The sequence below is a fragment of the Hippopotamus amphibius genome, chromosome 7 (genome assembly GCF_030028045.1).
Source record: "Hippopotamus amphibius kiboko isolate mHipAmp2 chromosome 7, mHipAmp2.hap2, whole genome shotgun sequence".
Lineage (NCBI taxonomy): Eukaryota > Metazoa > Chordata > Mammalia > Artiodactyla > Hippopotamidae > Hippopotamus > Hippopotamus amphibius.
Genome location: NC_080192.1, coordinates 75,615,281 through 75,640,088, shown reverse-complemented (window position 1 = coordinate 75,640,088; position 24,808 = coordinate 75,615,281). Strand labels below are relative to the sequence as shown.

Genomic DNA, 24,808 nt, shown 5'->3' with positions numbered 1-24,808 from the left:
GCCCCCCTCCCTCACCCCAGAAAGATGAGGGATCTCAAACAAGAGAAAAGTTGAGTTTATTCCAATGATTGGGGTCTTGCCATCTGAGGACTCCCAGAGTCTGCCCTTCCCGGCCCAGAGGAAGGAGGGTCCTTGTTGTAAGCAACACCCCCTCAGCTCGGGGCCCTCTGGTAGATTCCAGCCCAGGACCACCTTGCCTGGGTCTCGCCTCCTCCCCCAGCCAGAGGGGCCAGGTGACCGGGCAGGGAATACTGGAGGCCTGAGCTTGTCCCCGTTACCACAGCCCAGCTGGTGGGGGGGGAGAGAAACTGAGCTGGGCCCAGCCTGGAGGTCCTGGGAGGGAGCTGAGGACACAGGAGGAAAAGCTAGGGCATAGAGGCTGGCAGGCGGGAGCTCAGACACACGCAGCCGCGGCCCCCTTTCCGCCAGCAGCAGGGTCCTCGGCCTTGCTCGCCAAGCTGTAGTAGTAGGTGCGCATGCGCTGCTCCACGGCCTGAAAGTCCGGACGGTCTTCCCACCTGTGAGGGGAGTAGGGGAGATCCAGGCCGCTGACCACACACCCAGAACCCAACTTCAGCTGGTGGTTGGACATGCATGGGGCTCAGAAAGCAGTAGGGCTGTAGAGGGGTGGGATATTGGGTAATGGACAACCTGTCCTGGGTGTGAGAGGATTGCAATTCGGGGATTGCCCTACGGCCTAAGAGAAGAGCTGACATCCATGGTGGAGGGGAACCATGTGCTGAGTGTTGACTGGTGAAGACTTAGGGAATGGAGCTCACTGCGTGTTGGGGTGACAACTGTTGACCATGGGGTGATGTACTGAGCATGCGTGTTTGGCCAGGGTATTTAGGTGCTAGGTGCAGGCTTATATGGATACAAGTATGCTGCCCATGATGGAGAGGAACACTGGCACATGGAGGATGGGTTCAGCCAGTGGAGTGGCGGTGTTAATGGTACTGTGTGTGGAATATCCATGTATTATGTTGGGGTGTTAGATGCTAGCCTTTTTAGGTATTGGGGCGTTGGTGTACTGTTTCTTGATAGAGGCTACATTAATACATGGAGTAGGGATGGGCTGATCATTTCTTATTCATTTATCATAAATAGGGAGTCTTTTTCTTGGATTGCTTGGATGTTTGGGTGTCAGTATGATAGGTGTTGGCCAGTGGAATAATGGATGTTGGGGCAGGGAAGGTATCAAATATCGGAATGCCCGTGCATTGCATGATCAGTGTAGGGTAATCGCTTGCTTGGGTGCGTGTTGCCTATTGTGTGATGGGAAGTGGAGGTATTGATGGTGTTAGGAGTTGGGGTGTCCAAGCACTGGGCTTCAAGCAGACAGAGGTGGGGTGCAGTGAGTATTTGGGTGCTCTGGTGTTGGCCTGAATGGGTATTTAGGTGTTTGAACGTTGGCTAATGGGAAACAGGGATTATATAATGGAGTATTATCCCATCCCCTGAGTATCAGTATCATATTTTGGGTAACAGTACTGACTTGTTTGAGTGTTGCAGGATCCTCTGAGTGTTGGCTGGTGGGGGACTGAGATTTTAGATGCTGGAGCATTGGGTGTCTACAGGTAGCGTGTTGGGGTGCTGGGGGCCAGTGGAGCATTGTAGGGTCAGTGTGTTGGAGAGCTGAGCATCGATGCAGGGGGAGCAAATGTACTGAGGGTTGGAAAAGCCATGAATTGGGTGAATCTTGGGTGGGATGAGTTATGCTGGACTATTGGGCACCACGACCTCCTGCCTCAGGCCCGGATGTCAGTTCAGCCAGGTACCCCTCACCCGCTGGCACTCACTTGTAGGTCCAGCAGTCATTCATGAGTTTGTACATTTCGGGTGGACACTCAGGTGGGCACTCCATCCGCTTGCCCTGCTCGATGAAGGCCATGACTTCGGGGCCCTTCATCTTCTGTTCAAGCCAGAGCCAAATGCACGTGTGAGTAACCAGGGCCCCCTCCTCCTCGCTCCCTCCCCACCCAGCCATCCACCCTCCTCTGCCCATGCCTGCCTTGTAGGGCTTCTGGCCATAGGAGAAGGCTTCCCACATGGTGACTCCGTAGCTCCAGACATCACTGCGGCTGGAGAACTTGCGAAAGTTGATGCACTCTGGCGCGTACCACTTGAGCGGCCACTTCCCCGCTGAGCGGGCCTGGAGGATGGGAGATGCTGCCAGGACAGGGCTCAGGGACCCTCCACCCCCCCAGCCTCCTCCACCTGGGCACCCCAGGGCCAGGGGCTTACGGTGTAGTAGCTGTCATCGGCACCCAACGCCTTGGAGAGACCAAAGTCACTGATCTTGGCATAGTGCCGGTTGACCAGCAGGACATTGCGGGCAGCCAGGTCCCGGTGCACAAAGTTCTTCTCCTCCAGGTACTTCATCCCCATGGACACCTGGTGCAGCAGCTCTGCCACATTGCTGACAGGGATCTCCTCCCTGAGGTGCAGGGAAGGCAGGGGCAGCTGGGAGGGGACAGCCCAAGTCCCCAAGGGGGCAAAGCCCACTTCTCTGACCCAGCTGAGCCTCTGTTCAACAGGTGCTTATTGGGCACCTGCTGTGTGCCAGGCATGGGGCAACAGACACAGAGTGAACAAAACAGGCACAAACCTCTGCCCTCATCAAGTCTGGAAGCCTTAAATTTCACCCCTACACTATGATTCCCAAATGTAACACATTTGCCTGAATCCTCTGTGTGCCCTCAGGGGGTCTCATGGGCATCTCAAAGATAATAAAGACAAAGCCAAGCTCCTGATTGTTTACACTCTCTCTCTCTCTCCCTGCTTTCTCCACCTTTCATTTACTCAGAAGCCCTTTCTCCATCTTTTAATTTACTCAGAAGCACTGGCCATGCCCTAAGCTCCTCTTTCTCACACCCAATCCATCAGCAAACCCTGGCAGTCCTGCCTTCAGAATCCCTCCAGAATCCCCCCACTTCTCTCCACATCTGCCCCTCCTCTGCTCACAGCCCCCAGGACTCCTATTTCACTCATGGTAAACGTCCAAATCCTCCCCAACTGCCCACAAGGCCCTGCGCCATCTGCCCTGTTGCCTCCTGGCCCACATCAGCTCCCCCTCTCCCCTGCACTCACTCTGCCTCAGCCTAGGGGCCCTACTCACAGTTCCTCTACCACACCAGGCACCTCAGGGCCTTTGCACTTGCTGTGCCTTCTGCCTGGACTGCTTTTCCCCCAGAGCTGCGCTTGCTTGCCTCCCTCAGTTTGCAGAAACCTCACCTTCTCACTTCTCACCTCCTACCCTAACACTCACAACTCCTCTTTCCATAGTACTTACCTTGCAACATACTCCATACTTTACTGTATTGTAATTATTTTTTAAAGCCTCTCTTCCCCAACCAGAACACAGGGCAGAGAACTTTGTCTCTTTGTTTACTGATAATCCCAAATACTGGTAATGGTCCCTGTCACAGAGAAATTGCCCAGTAAAAACCCTTGGGATAACTGAGTACATGAGCTGGGACCTGTGAAGGCATGCACTCCAGCAAGAGCTCAGGTTCAAGGTCACGTGCCTCCATAAGTGTAAAATATGTTGTGAGGGCAAGAGTTTGAGGCACGAGGGACACAAATGAAACTGCAATTTCTTTGGATTAGAGGTTGGCCAACATTTTTCTCTAAAGGGCTAGAGAGTAAATATTTCAGCCCTTGCGGGACACATATGGCCTCTGCCACATAGTCCTCATTTTTTTTCATAGACCTTTAAAAATGCAAAACCAGGCTGTACAAAACAAGCCTGGCTGCAGTTTTCCGACCCTGCTTTAGGGCAAAGACAATCAGCCATCTGCAACTTCCTGTGGGTCCTGAATTGGCCGAGAGCTGAGGTGGCTGAGTTAGTGGCAGAGCCTAAAGTCAAACCTGGGGTCAGATATGTCATGGGCATGAGTGTGGGCGGCAGGGTGTGCAGGGGGCAGGTGTAAGGAAAATGAGTGTGGCGCACACCCGCGGGTGGACAGGACCAGCCTCTGCCCCCTTCCCCCCACGCAGCCCCAAACGCCCAGCTAGCCCAGGGGCTCACTTCTTCCCGATCAGGAACTTGTGCAGGGGCCCGCCGCCCGCCATCTCCATGACCAGCATGAGGGCCTCGGCCTGGCAGACGCCGATGAGCCGCACGATGTAGGGGTTGTCCAGCTGGTGCATGATCTGCGCCTCCCGCATCATCTCGTCCTTGTCCCCTTTCTCTGTGCTCTGTTTCAACACCTTGATGGCCACGTCGATCTGCTTCCTGCCATGACGCACGGAGGGGCAGGCGTGAGCCGGCACGGGCCTGGCCCACTCATCCCCACCCGACCTGCCTCTCTTCTCCCCGGACTTGTGTAGTGGATGCTGTGGTTTGTGGCCCAGACCTCCCTGCCGCTCACAGCTCACAGCCAAGCCCCTCACCAGGAACTGCCCCTCACTGAAAAGAACCAGCTCAGGTTCACCCTCCCCACGTGATCAGCCTGTATCCAATGACCAGCCGATGGACGGCACAAGGGGAGGCCCCTCTGCAGCTCCCCTGGAATCGGCCAAGGACTCCGTTGCAACTGCAGCTCAGCCCAACTTCTCCCAGCCCCAGACCTGTTCCTCTCACTCCCTCTAGGGTGCTGGCCCAAGCTCCCCCAGGTAACCGCCACTAGCAGGCAATTTCCTGTCCCAGCGTCTGTTTCCCAGGCAACCTATAGTCGCATCCCGGCTCCAACCTCCTAGGCCTAGGGAGGCCACGCCCCTCTGCCCCTCCCACTGCTGTTCCCCAACCAAGGCCGGGTGCGTACTTGCGCATGCGGTAGACGCCCTGGCGAACCGAGCCAAAGTTGCCGCAGCCAAGTTCTATGTCAGCCATGAGGAGGTTCTCGCGCTTCAGGAAGAGCTTCTTGTTTTTGAGCTCCTCGGGGTCGCTGTAGGGGCTCTCGTACACGCTGGTGTCCATGGGCATCGATCGCGGCTTCTCTGAGGGCTCTAGGCGGGCTGGGCACACGCTTCCAAGTCAGGAGTGGGGAGAGGGACGGGATGCCCAGGAGGGCAGGGCAGCCTCGGCGCCCACCAGGCACACGCGCCGCAAGGCACTGGGTGCACCGTGCAGAGCATGCAGGGGCACACGTGTGTTCATGTGTACGTGTGTGTGTACTTGTGTGCACTCCTGGTCCCATCTGTGGGCGAACTGCAAAACCACGTCCAAGAGGACTCTAATGTGCACATGTAACCATGTGTGCACTGGCTAGAGTGTGCACATGTGTGCCGTTGTGTGTTCACACATATGCACCCACGTACACTCTCAGTCATGTTTCGGTGTGTGATGTGGGTCCAAAGGCGTGTCTGCGCAAGTAACATGTGCACCTGTGTCATGCCCGCCCATGTCTACGTATGCACTCCTCAGCTATGTGTACGAGGCCTCCAGATGAGCCTCTCTGTGTGCACAGGCAACCACGTGTATTCTCTGCACACACGTGCCCGGGCTTGCAGCCACACATGAAACACACGAGCATCTGCGGCAGGGAGTTTTAGGCACCTGGGCTCTGGAGCCTGGATCCCTGCGTTCAAACCCCAGCTCCACCACTGCCCAGCTGTGAGCTCTCCTTTCTCTTCTGTAAAATGAGATAATTACCACGATTGCCTCATGTGATTGTCGGGAGGATTCAGCAAAGCTGGTACACACAGCAAAGCTGGTGAGCTTGGAGCATGACTGGCAGATAGTAGGTGCTTAATAGATATGTGTCTGTACCCGGGGTGGTCTGGGCACGGCCAGGTGTACTCCCTTTCGGGTCAGCATGCCCCCAGGCACATGCAGGCAGGCAGGCGTGATGCATGTGCCCAGGTGGACACCTGCAGGCACAGTGCGTGCTCAGGACAACCAGGCCCACTGCCGCAGGTCAGGCCTGACCCACATCCCTTCCCTGACACATCCCAGGGCCCAGCCAGAACCCTGTTCTCAGCCTGACATGAACCCCCACACATCTCCACCTCTGCGGGCTCACCTGGTTCAGGGGTGTATCCATCTGAGTTGAGAGTGTCAATCCGTCTCTGAGGCTAAAGGTCATGGGGTCAACAAGGGTCAGCAGGGCCCAATCTGGGAGCACCCAGCCCCTCTCATGAGACCCACACCCTCTGAGGACTCCTAGGGACGGTGCTGGGGGGACCCTCTTCTGTTCCAGTCTCCCCCTGAGCCCCACCCTGGGAACAGGACCCATCGCCCACCCAGCTCCATCCCCGAGGCCTTAACTCTGCAATGCCACCGACTCACCTGGGTGAACGTGGATGGGTGGGCAGGGAGTGTGGGAGCAGCGGCCTCTGGGGGAGCAGAAGGGACAGTGAGGGGGAGGGGTCTGGGGTCTCCCTCTCACCTCTGCCCCCCGCCACCCCACTCACCTGAGCTGGCGCTGGTGTTGGGACAGGCCTCCTTCAGGCAATAGATGAGCCCGTCGGCCTTCAGCTTCAGGTACTCCACCAGCTGCAGGGAGGGGGGTCAGGGCCGGGGCTCCCCTCCACCCCAGGAGCCCGAGAACCCTGCCACAGCCTCTCCCCACAACAGGGTGGGTGCGTGGCCTACCTGCCAGAGCGTGTCAAACTTGGTCCCCTCAGGAATGCAGTATTTGCCCGCCTTGTCCTGGCTGATGAGGTAGTGGTACACGGTTTTCCCATAGATCAGAGACAGCGCATACGTGCCCTGCTCCTTCCTGGGTCTCAGCCTGGCGGGGGAAGAAGCGGGTGTCACCCCTACAACCACCTAGGCCCCCTCCCCTGTAGTGCCCTCCTACTGGGTCCCAGTTCCCACACACACCCCCTATGGGCTCTGCACCCCAGGGCCTCATGGAGAAGCAGCAGGGGCTACGGGAGCTGGTCAGGCCCCGCTCAACCTCCAGACCTACTGGTAACAGGCCATGTGTGGGGCTGGGAGAGGGGATGCCAGGGAGAGCAGAGAGGAGAATGGCCATGTTCACAGTTGTCCAAGGGCAGGCATGTGGCCATCCACAGGGGAATACTGGGCCACCCATGGTGGACATTCAGCCCTGCATGGCCTGATACTCAGCCACCCGCAGCTGGACACTTGGCCATTCAGGGGGAAGCACTTGGCCACATACTGGAGGACACCTGGTCCTCCATGGCTGAATACCAGGCCACCACGGCTGAACACTGGGCCACAAGTGTTGGGGGTGAGGAGACATTTGGCCATTTATGGAGGGATATTTTCCCACTTATGGTGGACACAGAGCCACTCACGGGGGACACACATACTTAAGACCATTCTCTTGGAGAGACAAAGCTATTTCTATACACAGAGCAATACAGGTAAGAGCAAGTCTGTGGCTACGTCACAGGGCGGCTTCGCACAAATCAGAACAAGTCACCTTGTCATCACAACAGACCCACCAGCTATCCTAACAGATGACCTTTAACAAAATGAGACACTTGATTGTCCTCTTCTGGAAATTTGCCAAAGTAAATAAATCTTCCATATCTCTCAATGGGAATTAAGCCCCTCAAAGATGGTGCCTTCATGCAGTAAGAACCTGTCCAACCACACACACGTACACACACACACACACACACACACACACACAGGGGCCAATATAGGGCCCCTGCACCCTCCCATCCCATGGTAAAACCAGTCAGCATCTCCCACAAAATAGTTTTGTCTTGAGTTCTTGGCACAAGGTTCTACTCCAGGGTTAAGCATGGATTTCCAGCAGAGGAGGGAGGGCAGCTGTTCCTGGGGGAGTCTCAAGCCTTGTGGACATTGTAGACAATGGACCTATAATCTAGGAGATTGAACTGAGTTATACAAGAGCTGGCTGGCAGCGCGCAGCCAGAAATAGCCATGGGATGACCCACAGGTGGGCACCCTGAGAGTGTAAACTCTCAGGGCTTGGGCCCTGCTCATGGATATTAACTCACTGGAAAATACTGACTGTGTTGACCACATGCCAGGCACTGTTCTAAGGGCAGGCATACGGTGGCAAACAAGACAAACATTAGTCTACCCTGCAACCCTTCCTTAGCCCAAAGGGAAAGAGATATGTCCCTTAAATCTCCATGGCAAAACCTGAGCGAGGGATGGAGGGGTGACTGTGAATATCCCATCCAATTCCCCAATAGCAAGTTCCCCAAAGAACAATGCAGTGAAGGCTGACATAGTTCTCAGGCCAGCCCACAACAGTCGGGGGCACCTGGAGAGAGAAGAAACAGGGTGGGGAGCAACGGGGGAGTTCCAAACGCAAGGAAGAGAATCTCACAGCAAACTAAGAAACACAAATGTCCCACAGAAAGGAAGGCACTTCCGTAACTAGACTGGTGGGCTGGCCTGGAGGTGATGGTCTACAACTACTAGTTCTCTTCTTTTGAGAAGTAAAATTACCTCATAAGGTCAAAACCTTAAGTTTTGAACTGACAACAAAAACTTAATGCCCAGGGGCTTCCCTGGTGGCGCAGTGGTTGAGAGTCCGCCTGCCAATGCAGGGGACACGGGTTCGAGCCCTGGTCTGGGAAGATCCCACATGCCACAGAGTGGGTAGGCCCGTGCGCCACAACTACTGAGCCTGCTCGCCTAGAGCCCGTGCTCCACAACAGAAGAAGCCACCACAATGAGGAACTGGTGCACTGTAACGGAGAGTAGCCCCCACTCTCCGCAACTAGAGAAAGCCTGTGCACAGCAATGAAGACCCAAAGCAGCCAAAAGTAAATAAAGAAATAAATTAAAAGAAAAAACTTAATGCCTAGCCACTGACCAGCAAACATGTGTGGACTACTGAAAAAACAGCCATGGTATTAGGCATTTCTTCCCACCAACAGATGGAATCTAGTTCTGTATCTCCTGAATCAGGGCTTGACCATGTGACTGACTTGCTTTGGCCAATAAGACATTAGCAAACAGGATACAGGGAGAGGCTTGAAAAGTGGTTGAGCATTGAGGCTTGCCTGCCTTTTCTTGCTTTTCCTGGCAACCCTGCAACCACCATGGGAATGAGTCCACGCTAGCCTGTTGGAGAAGCCACGTGAAGGAGAATTAAGGCACCTCAGGCTGCCAACTGCCAGACATGTGAGTGAGGCCATCCCAGACCTTCCAGCCCCAATCAACCCTCCAGCTGACTGCAGCCACACAAGCGAGCTCAAAAGAAACCATCTGAACTAAGCCCAAATACTCAGCCCACTGAATCAAGGATGAATAAATGACTGGTGTTTTAAGCTACAACACTTTAGGGTGGTTTGTTAAACAGCAAAGGCTAACTGATACACTGTCCTGGGAAAGAGACATGTACATTCAAAAAAAGAGTGGCCACCAATCCCACATAGGCAAAGACATTGGTGTGGTCACCAAATATATTTCGATGCCATAAATTCTACTTTATTTACCAAAAAACCACCAGGTGGTGGCAGTTCTTTGTCCTTGCAGTTCAAACCTGAACTTAAATTAGAGGTACAGGCTAGGAAATCAATTTGTATCTTCACTTTTAAAATGATATATGGAACCTGACAGCAGTGGTAAAAATAAAAGCTACCATTTATTAAGACACTGGTGCTAAATTCTTCACATATTTGTCATTTAATTGTCACAGCGTTCTCCACAAGATACCTACCTTGTGCTATTACTATCACATTTTGCAGATGAGGAAGCTGAGGCTCAAGGAGATTATCTCTCTCACCTAAATCACACAGTTGGTTAAGGGTAGAGCCAGGATGCAAATCCACTTCTGACTCTCCAGTTAATTGCTACAAGGGACTGACACCCAGCCCTGTCACAGCAAGTTGCTTCTCCTCCATGTGCCTCAGTTTCCTCACATGTAAAATGAAAAAAAAAAAACAGAACTAACCCAGATGTTTTTAACCTGAAAAGGGCTCCAAAGATGAGGTTCAGAATCAACCATGATCTCGTATAACTGTAGACAAAATCTTTGGGGTATGTGTTGGGGGTTGTGAGAAGGGTTCCACTTCATTAAGATTCCCAAAGGGGTCTGTGATCCATTAAGAAACACTGAATAATATATTCTTAAAGGCCCTTTCCAGGGTTCAAGTGTTTTTTCAAGTTGAACCAATTGGTACCACAGATGCTGCAATTACACAGAAAGGAAGCGAGCTTTGGCAGCAAATGGCACTAGGTTCAATCCCATACATTCATCAGCAGCTCTGAACAGAGGTCAGTGGTAAGCATGGCCCTGGTCTTAATTCTAGGCCACAGTGGCGTGTGTCCTTCTACCACACCCGCACCTGTATTGCAGAACTAGACCAGTCCTGGGCTTGTCCCAGGTATCTTGATACATCAGGGATGTTCCTTCACCCCTGCCCCATGAGAGGTTCTGCACCTATAGCTTTGACCTTCAGCGCCTTACTACCCACATATTGAGAAAGCAGTTATTGACAACAGGAACCACAAGAAGAATTTACAACAATTTCTGTCTGGAGTACATCTTGCCTAATTTTCCAGGAGTCTGGCTCATTCTAACTGCTTCTGGTCTCAACATTTCCCCTCATGAGCCACTGTCCCTCATAATGTCACTGTTCCAACTGCTTCTGAACCCCAGCATCAGCCTCAGTCTTTATACTGTACCCAGATCCTACTCCCTCAGCCTCAGACTGCTGTGGCCAATGTTGGTCCTCTCGCCTCTGAGACTTCAAGCCAGCTCAATATCCAAAGCACCTACAGCTGCCCAAAGCCACTGGCCCTGGTTCTCCTGAGATTCCTCTTATCACAATAAACAGGTTAACTTTAAGCCTCTTACAAACTCTGAGGCTGTGTTAATGCAGAAAGTTTGCAAATTTTTCCTTTGGGCTGTGGAATTCTTTGTCAAGCAACATCTTTCATAAACATTTAAGAAACGGAGATTCTGGGATGGGGTTCAGAATCTCCCCTGCTCCACACTCCACTCACTTCTTCTACCCCCTCCCTCAGAATCTTTTGATACTCTCAGGGGCCCTGAAGGAATCTGGGGGAGATTTTTAAAACCATTGGAATGATGGAATCGTTATTTCTATGCATACGTGTGTTTGTGTGAGGTAGGAAGTACAGATGGGGGAAGGTAGGTGAGGGGAAGAAAGAAAAAGAAAGAAAAACCAAGACAGACAGGAGGCAAAGACTGTGAGGTGATGAAAGGCTGAATTAGGGACTTAAGATGAAACCAGAGAAGGGAACCTAGACTGTAAAAGCGAAGAAAGATGAAATTCCATGCTACGAAGGAGAAAGCATTGGCTGCACCAACAAGAAAGTTGGAGAACCTCCCTTTGTTGTGTCCAGCTTGGAGAGAGCCCCTGGACACTCAGGCACCTGGGGTAACGTTCAAGAGCACGTGAGATGTGAACGTGAGGAGATGTGTGACCAATGGTCAAGAAGGTCTTAGCATCACACTCAAGAGGGGGAGCATGCAGCATTGCAATGAAGCAGGGTAACATCTGGACAAGTACCAGCCATCACTAGGTACTAGAAGGTGGAGCCCTCTAGAAGGACCAGATGCAGGCTCTGCCTTCAAGTTCACAGTCCAAAAGGAAAGGTGCCCCAAATGTCCACATTTGAGATGCCCATCACCTTTGTTATGGCCTCCTTGTTCTAATCCTCTGATAGACCATCTGCAAAACTGGCTGCCTTAATTCCTTTCCCTTGGGCAGTCCCTTCCCCACAGTGACTCTGGTCTGGGCCATATGACTCACTGTGCCCAAGAGGACATCAGTTACATTACACAAGCAGAGGCTTGAAAAGTGCTTGTGTATTGCCCTCTCTGACTGGTCTTGGAAACCCTGCAACCACCACCATGTGAACAAGTCCAGGCTAGCCTGCTGGATGATGACAGCACTGCAGCCTACTCATCCCTATTGCCCAGGTAACACTGAGGCAACAGCCAGAGCCATGGTCATCCCAACCTATTCAGTCCCAGCCCAGCTGACCTAGACCAGAAGAACTACTCAGCTAACTCTCAGAATCATGAGAATTAATAAACTGTTGTTTTGAGTCAGTAAGTCTTGTAACAAACAAAGACAGTTTGTTACAAAGCAAAAGCTAACTGATACAAATGCAAAGGTGAGTTTCCCTCTTAGAGAAAACAGCCCTATCTTAAGTTGTTCATAAGCCATCCTTGCAGCTGAGTGTTATCTTCAACATGCATCCAAGAATTCCCTCAGGAGCCTCCCTCACTCCAATTTACAGCCTAAATCTGTTAGGCAGAATGAAAAAAAAAATTATCAGCTGACAGTGGAATCTTGTAGAGGAACCTACATCTTGTGGGAGACTTGCAGGTAATCTGGTACACATGTTCAGAACTCACATGGGTGGGGGAAATCAAGGGAAAGGAGTCAATTCCTCCAAGTGGGATGGCCCCAGGAGAGGGAACAGCCCGGTGGGGAGGTAGGTGAAAGCAAGGATTCAGCCAGGCAGGATCTCAGGCCAAGAAGCAACCATGAGAAGGGAGACCCTTGAGAATTAACATCTTGGGGAGGATGCTGGACTTCCTGAGGTCACAGGAAAGAGGCACCAAGTTTCTCTATATCTCAAGGCCTGAGTGGCCTCAGCTGACATCTGGCTAACATCTGCTATACAAGGAACCCATGTGAAGCAGAAAGCAGCAGCTCCAGAAGGAGGCTGTAAATAGCTTTAGACAGAGTCTTTCATAATAACAAACTCACATACAGCCACGTGGTTCAGCTGTAGCTCAGGCTCAGGCAGAGATACGCCCACCCACCCACTTATAATAACACAGTACATTTTTAGAATATGCAAGATACTATACTATTGCTTTACACATGCTTATTCCTGTGATCCCCTAACAGACCCTTGGGTAGGTACTACCATCATCCACAGGGCAGTCAGAGGGAGTTGCTTCAACACTCTCCCAGGGCTCCTACCTCACTCAGGGTCAAAGCCAAAGTCACCTCCCTGGCCTCATCCCCTCCCGCTCCAGCCCTCACTTAGCTCCAAGTACACTGGTCTCCTTGCTGCTTCTGGAACATGCCAGGAAACTCCTCCTGGTCTGTATTCTTGCCAGGACCACCTTCTCCCAGAGCACTCACAGCCCACTTCTCACCTCCTTCGGTTCTCTACTCAGAAGCCACCAGATCAGAGAGGCCTTCTCTGGCCACCTAAGCTCAACTTGCAACCCCCGCCCCAGCTCCACACACAGCACTTGCCACCAACTGACATGTTCTATGTTTTAGCGATTCATTGTTTTTTGTCTACCTGCTCCACAGAGACAGGGATTTGTGTCTCTTCTGTGCACCACCACGTCCTCAGTGCCTGGAACAGTGCCTGGCATATAGTAGGTGTTCAGTAAATATTTGGTGAATGCAGGAGAGGAAATCCAAGCCAAGGTCTGATACTTGCCCAGCCTCCCCAGCTGGTAAGTAGCAGATGCTGGATTCCAACCCAGGCCACCCAGCTCTGGGATCCTCACCACCGCTGCTCCTTTCCCATACCACCTCCCTGTGCACACTCAGAAAAGCACCACCCACTCGCATTTGTGAGCACAGGCACACCCCTCACCGCCCACCTGCACACTGAGGTCCGCCCCTCACCGCCCCAAAGCCCCAGGCTCCAAGCCCCACATACAGGAACTTGCCGTCGGTCTGTGAGCCTGAGTAGAGTTTGCGCTCCGCCTCCTCGCGCGTCAGGCTGCTGTGGTACCAGGGCATCCGCTCGTGAGCAGTCGTGGCAATGAGCTTCTCCACCTGGGGGGCCTGGCTGATGATGGCCTGCTCCAGGGCCTCGCCCTAGGGAAGGAACAGAGGGTGAAGTGCGCGGCCACAAGACCCCTCTTCCATCTCCTTGACCCTCCTAATTGCCTCGTCTGCATGAGACACCCCACCCGCCCAGATGCACCTACGAGGTGAGTTTAGGCTGTTAAGGACAGCAACCCCCAACAGCTTCATGGTCCTGCCCCAATCCACCAGGCCCCGCCCAAGCGGGGAGCCACGCCCCAGACCCCGCCTTCTAGCAGGCCCCAAGCTTATCTCCAGCTTGAAGGTCTGACACAGGTAATCGTGCACGGTGGTGCAGTGCAGGCTGTCGAAGACCACAACCCACCGCCCCTGCCAGCCAACCTACCCCAGGGCATCTCCCCCACCATCATCTCAGGCCCCGCTCCCAGCCGAAGCCTCGCCGCCTCCGAATTCAGCGCGACCTCCACCTTCCCCGACCTCCACTTTCCCATCTGCCTCCGACAAGCACCATAGCATCGCTCATAGCCCCTGCTTCCGAAGCCTCCTCCCAGGTCCCACCCCTAGCCAGGCCCCACCCCTCCAGCATCCAAAATGGGCGCAGCACAGCAAACCGCAGGCTGGCGAAGACCACCACTCTCTCCCACCAAATCCCAATGCTGCCAGGTCCTCAAGGCCCTCCCTCCAGCCCCGCCCTCTCAAGACCCGCCCCCTCCCGAAACCCACTCCCCATCCGGCCACTCCCTCCCAAGGCCCCGCCCTCTCACCTCCAGCTTCCAAGTCTGGCGCACATAGTCGCGCACCATGGCATCCCTTAGGCTATCGAAGACCCCGGGCTGCGGCTCGAGCCCCGACGGCCGGTTGCACGGTTTGCGCAGGTTGCAGGGCAGCCCGTCGGGGTCGCGCGAGTAGAACTCGCAGAGCTCTGCCGGGCCGCAGTGCGCCTTTCCGCCGGCGATGGCATAGGTACCGTTGAGCTGGCGCTCGATGGGGAAGTGGTGGAAGCGCACGTCGTGCACGAGAGAGAGCACATAGCCGCCCAGCGAGCGCAGGCACTGGCGCAGCAGGAAGAGCCCGTCGGCCATGCCGGCCAGCTTCAGGTGATCCTCTGCCTCGGCGCGCGAGATGCTGCCGTAGAAGAAGGGCAGGTGCGCCGCGGGGTCCGGCATCGCCGCCGCCGCCCTGCGCAGGGTGAGCGCCCCTGCGCCTCTCCAGACCCTGTGGGTTCAGAGCGGGATTGGAGGCACGTCAGGGCCTCGGTTTCCCTTCCTGAAGCCGTCCACTGGACCCAGAGATAGTAGGAGAGAGCCCGCATTAAAGGGCATCCGTGCGGCACAGCACAGTCGATCGTGCGGAGCCTTTGTGCCAGAGTCAACTTGGAGAGGAGCCGCAGCCTGCCGGACTCAGACTGGGGAGTCCCAAACCAGCCTTTGGCCTTTCAGACCTTCTACGGAGAGCCCCACTGGCCCCCACACACCAGCACCTGGAACCATTCATCCATTTCCCAAACATGTGTTGAATTCTTACTGTGTTTCAGGCTGGTACTGGAGATATGGGTGAATAAGACAGACATGGTCCCTGCCCTCCTGGAGAGCGGATGCAATAAACAAGGAAAGAGACAAAAAATGATAATTACAGGTGGAGGTCAGCGTTTTAAAGGAAACGGAGTGAGACCAAGAGGGAAGAGCCTACTCTAGCTGGGAAGGTCACATGCTTTGAGGAGGTAGCATTTGAGCTGAGATCCGAAGGGGAAGGAGGAACGCACTTCTCAAAAGCATGGAAGAGAGCACATCAGGCAGAGGGAACAGCAAGTGTGAAGGCCCTGAAGCTGGATCAACTCTGCTCATCAAAGGAGCTTGACTCCATTAGCCTCCCGTCTCTCTTTCCACTGACTTTCCCCCGCAGCCTTAGACATTTCCCTTTGCCCCGCCCCCTCTGCCTTCATGAACGAGTTTCTAGAAGGCATAAACTCATCCAAATATCCATCAATAGGGAACTGGTTAAATACATTAGGATTTAATGCCAATGTGAAATTTGATACAGCCATTAAACAAAATGAGGTGTGTGATTGGAAAGTATAACCCTTTACAGGGAGGAGGAATTAAGGACATTTAAATAAACAGATATCTGGCGAGGCAGACATAACCTAAAATTATCCACCTTCAACTTTCTCCGGTGATGGTGATGTCCGATTTCTCGAGAAGCATTGGGTTACACAGGTGTCTGAGTTACTCAAAATTCAGAGACTGTACTAACTTAAGAGTTGTTCATTTCATTGTACTTGGGCCCCTCAATTTAAAAAAGCACTATAGGGACTTCCCTGGTGGCACAGTGGTTAAGACTCTACACTCCCAACACAGGGGGCTCAGGTGTGATCCCTGGTCAGGGAACTAGATCCCACATGCATGCCACAACTAAAAGTTTGCATTGTAAAGCAATTATTTTCCAATAAAGAGCTTAAAAAAAAAAAAGTTTGCATGCCCCAACTAAAAGTTTGTATGCCACAACTAAGGAGCCCTCCTGCCACAACTAAGACTCAGTGCAACCAAATAAGTAAATAAAATAAATATTTTTTAAAATTAATTAATTAATTTAAAAGCACTATAAAATATTGAACCCTAGTCAATGATCTGCATGCAGAGATACTTAGGTGTGATGGATAGTGATAATTTTAATCTGAAAGGCAACCAAAAAATAACCTTAATGGATGGATGGATAAGCAGATATAATTGAGTCTTGCTATTCACAGTATTTCTATAAAGTATTAAATTAGGAAGTACTGAGCCATTCCTTCTAGAAGAAATCAGGGTTAGGTTCCTTCAAGCCTCTGGTCACAATATTTTCATCAACAAATCAGTATATAACCTTGTTTTATGTACTTCTGTTTAAAGACACCTTACGTAATTATATTGTTGATTCATTAACATTGAGCTGTTGGCCAACAGCCCTGTAACTATAAGTTTATCCAACACGTACTTTTTCTGTGAGGCACAGCACAGCCTTCTTACACTTAGGAACAGTAGACAGCACCTCAGCACTGCCCTTGGGGGCCATGAAATCACCAACAAAAAGCACAAAAATGTGGCACCAAATAGACTGAAAAAGATACTTGTTTATAGTATGAGCTGAAATGAGAAGGCAAAGCATCGCCTTGTTCAGCCTCTGCAGAAACCAGCACGTTGGATGACTCAAATTTCACACCATTCTGCACACACCCTCCAATGACTGTGAAAGTGCAGTGAGCATCAGTTTTGAGGGTAACAAATAAATTTTAGCACGTAGGCTACTTGGCAGATACGGAATCCAATAATAATCAGGGTCAGCTGTATGTGATAAAGCAAATCAGCAAAATAGCCACTGTAGAATCTAGGGGCTGGATAATTGTTCCCGTTTTCTGTATGTTTGTAAGTTTTTATATAATGTTGAAAAAAATTATCTCCCCATAACAGTTTCTGGTCGTTTCTCTACTAAGATGGGCCCAGTGAAGGCCACCCAGGCACAGTTTTGTGTTCAGGGAAGGGTCCTTGGGTACCCTTCTTAGTTAAGCACTTGTAAGCAGGGGGTACAAAGAAAGCTTTTGTGGATTGAGAAAGGCTGCCTTTCCCTGGACGTTCAGGAACATGCAAGGATGGGCACTGGGGCTGAGAGGAAGAGTAGAGTGGGAATCAGGTGAGGTCTGAATCAGGGAAGCTGGAGGAGGGGCCGGAATCTGCGTTCTAACCAGATAGCTTCTGACGCCGGGCTTGGGGGGTGTGTGTGTGTGTGTGTGTGTGTGTGTGTGTGTGTAGGCTGGGGGGGGAGGGTCGGGCGAGAGAAGTGGTCCTGGATGTCCCAATAGTTACAGGCACGTGATTATTCAGGGACCTGGCGATGCAGGTCACCATCCCATAAGAGTGTTTAGAAAAAGTCGAGAGGACTCCAAGGTGTTCATCCCAGAGAAATGGAAACACGTTCAAACAAAAAACTTCACAGAAATGTTTATAGCTGCTCTATTCATGACTGCCAACATGTGGGAACAACTCAAATGTTTCCCAACAGATGAACAGATAAAGTGTGGTCCATCCCTACAGTGGGACACTACTCAGCCGTGAAATGGAAGGAAATGCTGATACACACATGAATGAATCTCAAAGGCGTCAAGCTGAGTGAAAGGGGCCAGACTCCAAAGGTTACAAACCATATGATTCCATTCAAAACTGTAGGACACGTAGTGGCTGCCAGAGGCTGCAGGCACGGTGGGGCGTGGGGGTGTCGGGATGTGGACTGACTACAAAAGGGTATGAGGGGGACTTCCCTGGCAGTCCAGTGCAGGGGGTGCAGGTTCCATCCCTGATTGGGAAACTAAGATCCCACATGCCATGTGGCCAAATAAATAACAATAATCAAGTTTAGCTGAAAATTTTTTTTTTAAAAGAGGGCATGAGGGAATTCAGGGGAAGAGCCTATATCTTGATTGAGATAGTAGTTTCTTAGCTGTATGCATGTCAAATCTCACAGGATTTTTCACTAAAAGGGGTGAATTTTACTATATGTAAATGATACCTTGATTTTTTTTTTAATTAAAAGGGGGGAAAGGGAACTGGAAGGTATAGACACACCAGACACTAAAAATATTAACTGAAATAGGAAAGAGAGAATTGTCTACACATCTGCCTCACTTCCTGAACTCCCTCCCTCTCTCCACCTCAAAATCCGCTCCCCCCACCTCCACCAGGCTGCTCTCCCGCCACAGGGAGCAAGGCATCACCACGTGATGGGCACCAGGCAAGCACCTCATGCCCTCCTCGAGGCTGGGTCCCCTGCATGATGGACACTGTGAGCCCCCCTCCCCACTCCTGCTTGAGCATCGTGGCTCTCTTGGGTCGCCAACCCCTTGCCTTGCCACCTCCCTCTCTGACGGTTCCTGCTCTCTCTCCTCCTACATCCCCTGTCTCCTACTTGGGCCATCCTGTCTGTGGCTACTCATGCTGCCAGTCCCACTTGTGGATCCCTCAAGATCGCTCCCATGTGGTCGGTTTGTGCTGTCATCATCTCCTTTGATCTCCACCAGCTGTTTCTATTAATAAAACCTGAGATCCAGATCTAACTCACACGGTGCCTGTGGTCGTGGTTGGCTGAGCCCTCAGTCTGTTTCCCACATGAGCTGAAGCTCAGGGGCCTGCAAGTTGCTTTTCGGCAATTCTTCTCCAAGGCCTCTCTTGCTCAAGAACCTACGGTGGTTCCCTCCTGCCTCCATCATTGAATCGAACTAAGTTACTCAGCCCTCCCTCTGCTCCAGCCAGTCTGCACTACCAGCCTTCCTTCACATTCACGTCCATGCTTTAATCCATGCAGTGCCCTCCACCGGGTACACCCTCGCCACTTCTCTCCACTCCCACAATCCAGCCAGCCCTGCCTGGCAGACTCACAGCCCTGCTCCCCACAGGGTATCAGGACCTAAGAAAAGGCAGCAAAGTGGGGGTTTGTCCAGGGACCGTGGGGAGGGGTGGGGGTAGTGAAGCTGTTCTCTGGGGCAGGAAGCTGTGGCAGGAAACTGTCGACAACACAGTTTGAGAAGTTCCGCCCCGTGGTGGCCTCAGGTGCAGCCTGGGTAGACAGAGGCAGGTTAGCGCGGGAGTGGGAAGAGGCTGGCCCTTGGGACCCAGTCCAGGGCTAGAAGCCATGATTGGTCACCTCGGACCTGAGTCCAAGGTGTCCCAGAGGCAAGAGGCTTCCCCGTGCGTTCTCAGCTTTATCCCCACTTCCCTGTCTTACTGCCAATAACAACAGTAATAGCAACAGCTTTCAGAGGAGCCTGGCCGGTCTGCAGCCTCCTGGAGGATGGGGTGTTTGTGTCCTGAGCCGTGTCCCCACAGACTGCACGGCTTTCCCAGGAGACGTGCCCACCGAGAGACTCCCCTACCCCACTTCTGCCTGGGCTGACCCCCTCCAGCCTCCCCCTGAGCCTGCGAACTCCTCGTGAGTTCAGAGACCCTCATTTCACCTTCCCAGAGTTTGCAGCTCCACGGGGAGACAACGGGGCCCGGGCCTCGTGCTCTCAGCCCAGGCCCTGGGAGGAAGGGAGGAAACTTGGATCCTTGGCTAGACGGATCTGCCGGAAATTCCACCCTCCAAGCATCCTTTCTGGGGACAGGCAGGGTTAAATTACATCTGTTCCAGGCACACAGGATGCCCCACATATACCTCGAAGGAAAAAAGAGTCAAGGGATCAACTAAGTTTTCAAAAGCTGTGGAAAGCATAGTTGCATATTAAAGGCTCTGAGAAGGCCAGGAAGGACCCTTTTTAGCTTTGTTTAATCCCCACACCTAAGTAGGAGGACCTGGAAGCACTACTGTTCCACAGAACAGAACTCTAAGCATCCAAAGCCCCAGTTAAATGTCTACCATGAGACACCAGAGGGTCCGGCTGAGGCAGGCTGCTGACAGAACAAACGATCCAACTGGACTTGGTGGGAGACGGGGGGGCGGGGCGGTGGCAGCAGCCAGACGTCAAAAGCGTTCCTACCCAAGGTGCTGCTGGAATGGAGCTGCTCATGCCTCCTCTCACTGACCCCCCGTCCTCTGCCCAAGACCCCAAGTCCCCCCTAAAGCCACATTTCCTGCTCCCCAGCCCACAGGCCACAAACAGAGGCAGCAAGTGTCAGCTAACAAAAATGCCACCTTGGTTACATTCCAAGTCACAATGACAGCCACTGGCACGGTGCCATGGATGGCGATAGGCTCCTTATCTTTTTCCTGACACCAGGGCATCAGATCTGATCATGCAATCAGGGATCGACTGGGTAGCAGCAGTGTGGTCCTGGGCGGGGAGTTACGTTCGCCAGACCCCACCTGGAACACAGGACCAGCGAAAGTGCCACGCACTGGGGGACCACAGGGAATCCATGAGATAAGGCTCGCCCAGCACTGAGCATAGGGCCTGGCCCGCCCTTGTCCTATCGCATCTTTCTCTGCTCGCAGCCCTCCGGGACTCACACCTCACTCAAGGTTAAAGCCCGGGTCCTTACAGCAGCCTTGCCCAACGTGCCCCATCACCTCCTTGCCCTCACTCACACCCCACCAGCCACAGGGGCCTCCTTATGTTACTCGTTCAGAGCACTGGAACAAATCAGGCCTGGTCCAACCTGAGGGCCTTCACACTGACTGTTCCCTCCGCCTGAACACTTTCCCCAACATCCCTCGGTTCATTCAGGTCTCTGCGTAAATGTCACCTCCTCCTCCAAGAGGCCTTCCCTGACCTCCCTCTCTAAAATCACCTCCCCTTCTCTCTCTATACCTGACCCAGCGTTACTGTTCACCACCGAAAATGTGAAATACTGTCAACTTGTTGCCCCAGGACATTTGCCCCCTGCTAGAATGTAAGCAGAGCGGAGACTGTCTTGTTCCCGTGCCTATACCAGCCAGGCACATGGCAGGTTCACGGTGGGCAGAGGCTAATGATACTGGCCACCTGAGAAGGTATGCAGCCCACTGTGGTGGGTGAAGACACCACTGTGGGTCCTTGGAACTTGGCAGCCTGATGAGGGATGAGGAGCTGTGGGGGCTTCCCTAGGAGAGAAGAGTGAATGGTGGGCCTAGAGGCTTCCTCCACTAACTGATGGTGGGAGAGGAGAGAACCACTCGGAGGAGGCTTTGCACAGGCTGTTCCCTCTGCCTGGAACAGCGCCCACACGCTTCTCCTGGGTGTGCATCGGTTCCCCTCAGCTGTCCCCTCCACCCAGAAGTGTTACATGATTCCCCGTCTTCCCTCCCCAGCGGAGCCGGGCACCTCCTCTGTCCTCCCAGGCCCCGTCCTCCTGCCTCACAGCTCTGATGGCCGTGTACGGTCACTGTGTCTGCTCCACTGTCTCTGACGGCGTGAGCTCTGCAAGGCAGAGCCGATGCCTGTCTTTTTTCACTGTAGCCCCTACTTCCTCCCAACAAATATTTGTCAAATGGGCAACAATAACAATAGCCTCTGCGCCATAGACTTTACGACACCTCTTCTGAGCAGTATCCGTTTAATCTAATCCTCACTGCAACTCCTTCAAGTCGAAACGGTTATCCCCATTCCTCAGCTAAAGAAACGGAGGCTCAGAGAGGTTAATGTCATGTTCAGAATCATGTGAGTGGCACTGTGAGTGGCAGTCAGGATTCGAATCCGGGTCTCTCTGCCCCGCAGCCAGCACTAGCCACTCTAATGCACATCCACTAGAAGAGGAGAATCCATGGCTCTGAGCTGGGTCCCCAGGGCCTCCCACGCCTGCCTGGCCTAGGTGTCACTGCACTTTGAGCTGCCTTCGACTGCAGAATGCTGGGCTGTTGGGGGTTGCAGGCAGGTCCTCAGACCTCAAACAGATTCTATTTGTTGACTGATTAATGCCACAAGACCAGTCTCCCCCACCACCACTTCCCACCGACTCCAACCTCTGCTGCTGGGGTTCTTAGGGCTGTGTAAAACATCAGCAAGGAGTTACCCCTTTCTGGGTGTCAGGCTCTTCGTAAAAGGAGATGGGAAAAGGCTTAGAAGACAGAAAAGGCGGGACGAGTTGGTAGGAGAGAGCCTGACAGTGGGGACTGCATGGTGCTATCCATGCACTGCAGGGTGTTTACCGGCATCCCTAGCCTCTGTCTTACTAGATGCCAGTAATACCCCATGAGTCATGACCACAAATGTCTCCAGATGGTATTGAATGCCCCCAGCAGGGATGGAGGAGGCAAAATTGGCTCCAGTTATAAACCACTTCCTTGGGACTTCCCTGGTGGCACAGTGGTTAAGATGCAGGAGGCATGGGTTCAATCCCCGGTCAGGGAACTAGATCCCACATGCAAGTCCCAACTAAGAATTTGTACGCTGCAGCTTCAGAGCTGGAGAGCTGCAACTACAGAGATGGAGAGCCGCAACTAAGGCCCAGCACAACCAAATAAATAAATAAATATTTTTTAAAAAAAGAAGAAGAAGAAGCACTTCCTTAACTCTATGCTTTGGGGTGGGGGGCGGAGCGGCCGGCATGGAGAGGTCTGGTTGCTGCAGCGCCCAGGAGAGTTTCCAGGAGCTATAAGGCTGCCCAAGACTTTAGCAATGTGCTTATACAGCACCTACTGTGTGCCAGGCACGCTGGAGAAATTCATTCAACTAATCCTTACAAGAATGCTGTATGTGGAGGACTTGTGGACCTGGGACCTGAAGACACAGAGGAGGAGGAAATTACCCAAGGTCACACAGCACACACAGTAGGTGGCAGAGCAAGGCCTGGAATCAGCCTCCTGGCTCCAGAGTATACACTGAAACACCATCCATCTGGGCCTCCTGCCTGCCCAGCATCCCTGCCACGGCTGCGGGGTGAGGCCGGAGTACAGGTGACAACAGGAAAAAGCAGCTCTGCACCGGCAGGGGAGGAGCCCTCGCAGGTGACACCCAAGGGCTTTCCATCATAGGAGTCCCCAACCCTTATCTCTCAGCAAAGCTTTATTAAGCACCTACTGTGTGCTTGCTGCCCTGGCTGAGACGAGTAACAAAGCTCATATTGAGCTGTTCACCACCTGAACCCCTGTTCCTTCCTGCCAAGACCCTTTCCTGCCTGGGACACCTTTCCCAACCTCTCACCCAACAGTCAGGAGCCAAGCACCTACTAGGTGCCAATATTTGCACCTGCATTTAACAGACTCATGAACTGAGGTTCAGAGAGGCCAAGCAACTTGCCAGGGACACACAGTGGTTGAACACAATTCAAGCTGTTTGCTGCTTTGCATCCCTGTTTCCCCTTTAACCTGAGCTCCCCTACAAATGGCTGGAGCCTGCCCTGGGTCCCTTCATGGAATCATCTGGCATCTCGATGTTCAAGTTCACAGCCCTGTTGAGCCACCCTCATATTCACAGGCCTGGGGGCCAGCGCACACGTTTGCTTTCTTTGGCGGTTTCTCTGCTTCCTGGAGTCAAGGTTGCCGCACGGATGGAGCCCTGCAGGAGGCTAGAGACTGAGCAGGCAACTCCGTGGCACCTGGATATAGGTGTCCACTATCGCTCGGCTGGCCCTCTGGAGGGAGACCTCCTTCCCTCAGGGTGGCCACCAGCCATGTCTGCTTCCTTCTTCAGCGGAACGCCACCCAGCACAGTCCTACAGCCCTTCTGGTACCCCAGTGTTCTCCTGATTCTGTCCTCCTCCACCAGGCCCAGTCTCCCCTTGGAGACGGCGGCGGGTGCTCCTCCAGCCGGGGTGACTTACCTGGGGATGTGCTGATGGGTGTCGAGGCACAGGCCACCAGCAAGGTCTCTGGTCCCAAAGCCGACAGACAGCTGGCTCTAGATGAAGAACTGGGATCCGAGAAATCAACTGCAGCCGGAGCCCCCAGCCTGAAGCCCCCACTGGCTAACCACGCCCTCAAACACCCCGGCAAGGTGTAAGGAGGTCATACCCCACCAGCGTTTCTCACTCTGGGTGGAGGGGATGGGGAATTTGAGTCACCCTCTGCCGGCTGCTCCGGAAGCCCCTGCGGTAGCCGTGCTGGCAAGACAGAGGCAGAAGGCCGGAGGCCAGCCACTCACCTGGACACACCAGCAGAGCACGGTGGCCGAGCTGAGCAGGGACTGGCCCGGAAGGCCTGATGTGCTCTTGGAAGCGCCTTTCTCTGAAACTCAGCCTATTTCCTTGATGCGAAGACAGGAAAGGGGGCTGTGTTTGAAGTTGACGTCAAAGTCACAAAGTGCTGTGTTCAAGGAAAATCGCAGGCCACGTGCTCCGGGGAGGGCAGAGGGCACTTCCGGGGCCAAGTAGAGCCCGCCCAGCAGTGGGGGGAATGAGGCGAGCTGCAGGCAGCGGTTATGCTAGAATGATGATTCCAACAGCATCCCCCGAACCTGGGCAGGGAAAGGGAGGGGAGCTGTGTGCCGGAATGGGGGTGGGGTGGTGGCCGTGGGAGGGGGATCCCCAGGACTCATTGGAAACTGGAATGCCCCACTTTCCCCTTCCAAGGGGGCATGGACCCGGGGCCTGTCCCTGGCTGGATTGCTCATATGAGTGATTTATCGATTCCACAGGCAGGTTAAAGCCGGAGAGAGGAGAAACCTCCTAAGCAGCTCCACACCGCAAAGCTTCAGAGCACCTCCTGGGTGCCAGACATCAGGCCTACAACGATAGCCCCCGGCCCCGCCCTCGGATGCTCACAGGCTAGACGGGGGGCAGGGGTGGGGGGGGTGGGCAGCTGGGTC

The 24,808-nt window shown here is 53.3% G+C and overlaps 1 protein-coding gene across 2 annotated transcripts; it reads right to left on the bottom strand.

The window, feature by feature from the left end:
• Nucleotides 1–40: 40 nt before the first annotated feature.
• LOC130856860 (tyrosine-protein kinase ZAP-70) lies at nucleotides 41–23,896 on the bottom strand. Of its 2 annotated transcripts, XM_057741809.1 has the most exons (13): nucleotides 23,826–23,896; nucleotides 14,388–14,838; nucleotides 13,514–13,674; nucleotides 6,539–6,677; nucleotides 6,358–6,439; nucleotides 6,233–6,279; nucleotides 5,967–6,018; nucleotides 4,767–4,959; nucleotides 4,031–4,237; nucleotides 2,245–2,437; nucleotides 2,012–2,152; nucleotides 1,800–1,912; nucleotides 41–518 (listed from the first exon to the last, which is right to left on the bottom strand). In XM_057741809.1, exons 2-13 carry the CDS (start codon nucleotides 14,787–14,789, stop codon nucleotides 395–397), a joined length of 1,854 nt encoding a protein of 617 aa, XP_057597792.1. In that variant the 5' UTR covers nucleotides 14,790–14,838; nucleotides 23,826–23,896; the 3' UTR covers nucleotides 41–394. The 2 variants fall into 2 exon arrangements, with proteins under 2 accessions (XP_057597792.1, XP_057597793.1); XM_057741810.1 differs by lacking the exons at nucleotides 14,388–14,838; nucleotides 23,826–23,896 and adding an exon at nucleotides 14,009–14,019.
• Between the last annotated feature and the right edge of the window lie 912 nt (nucleotides 23,897–24,808).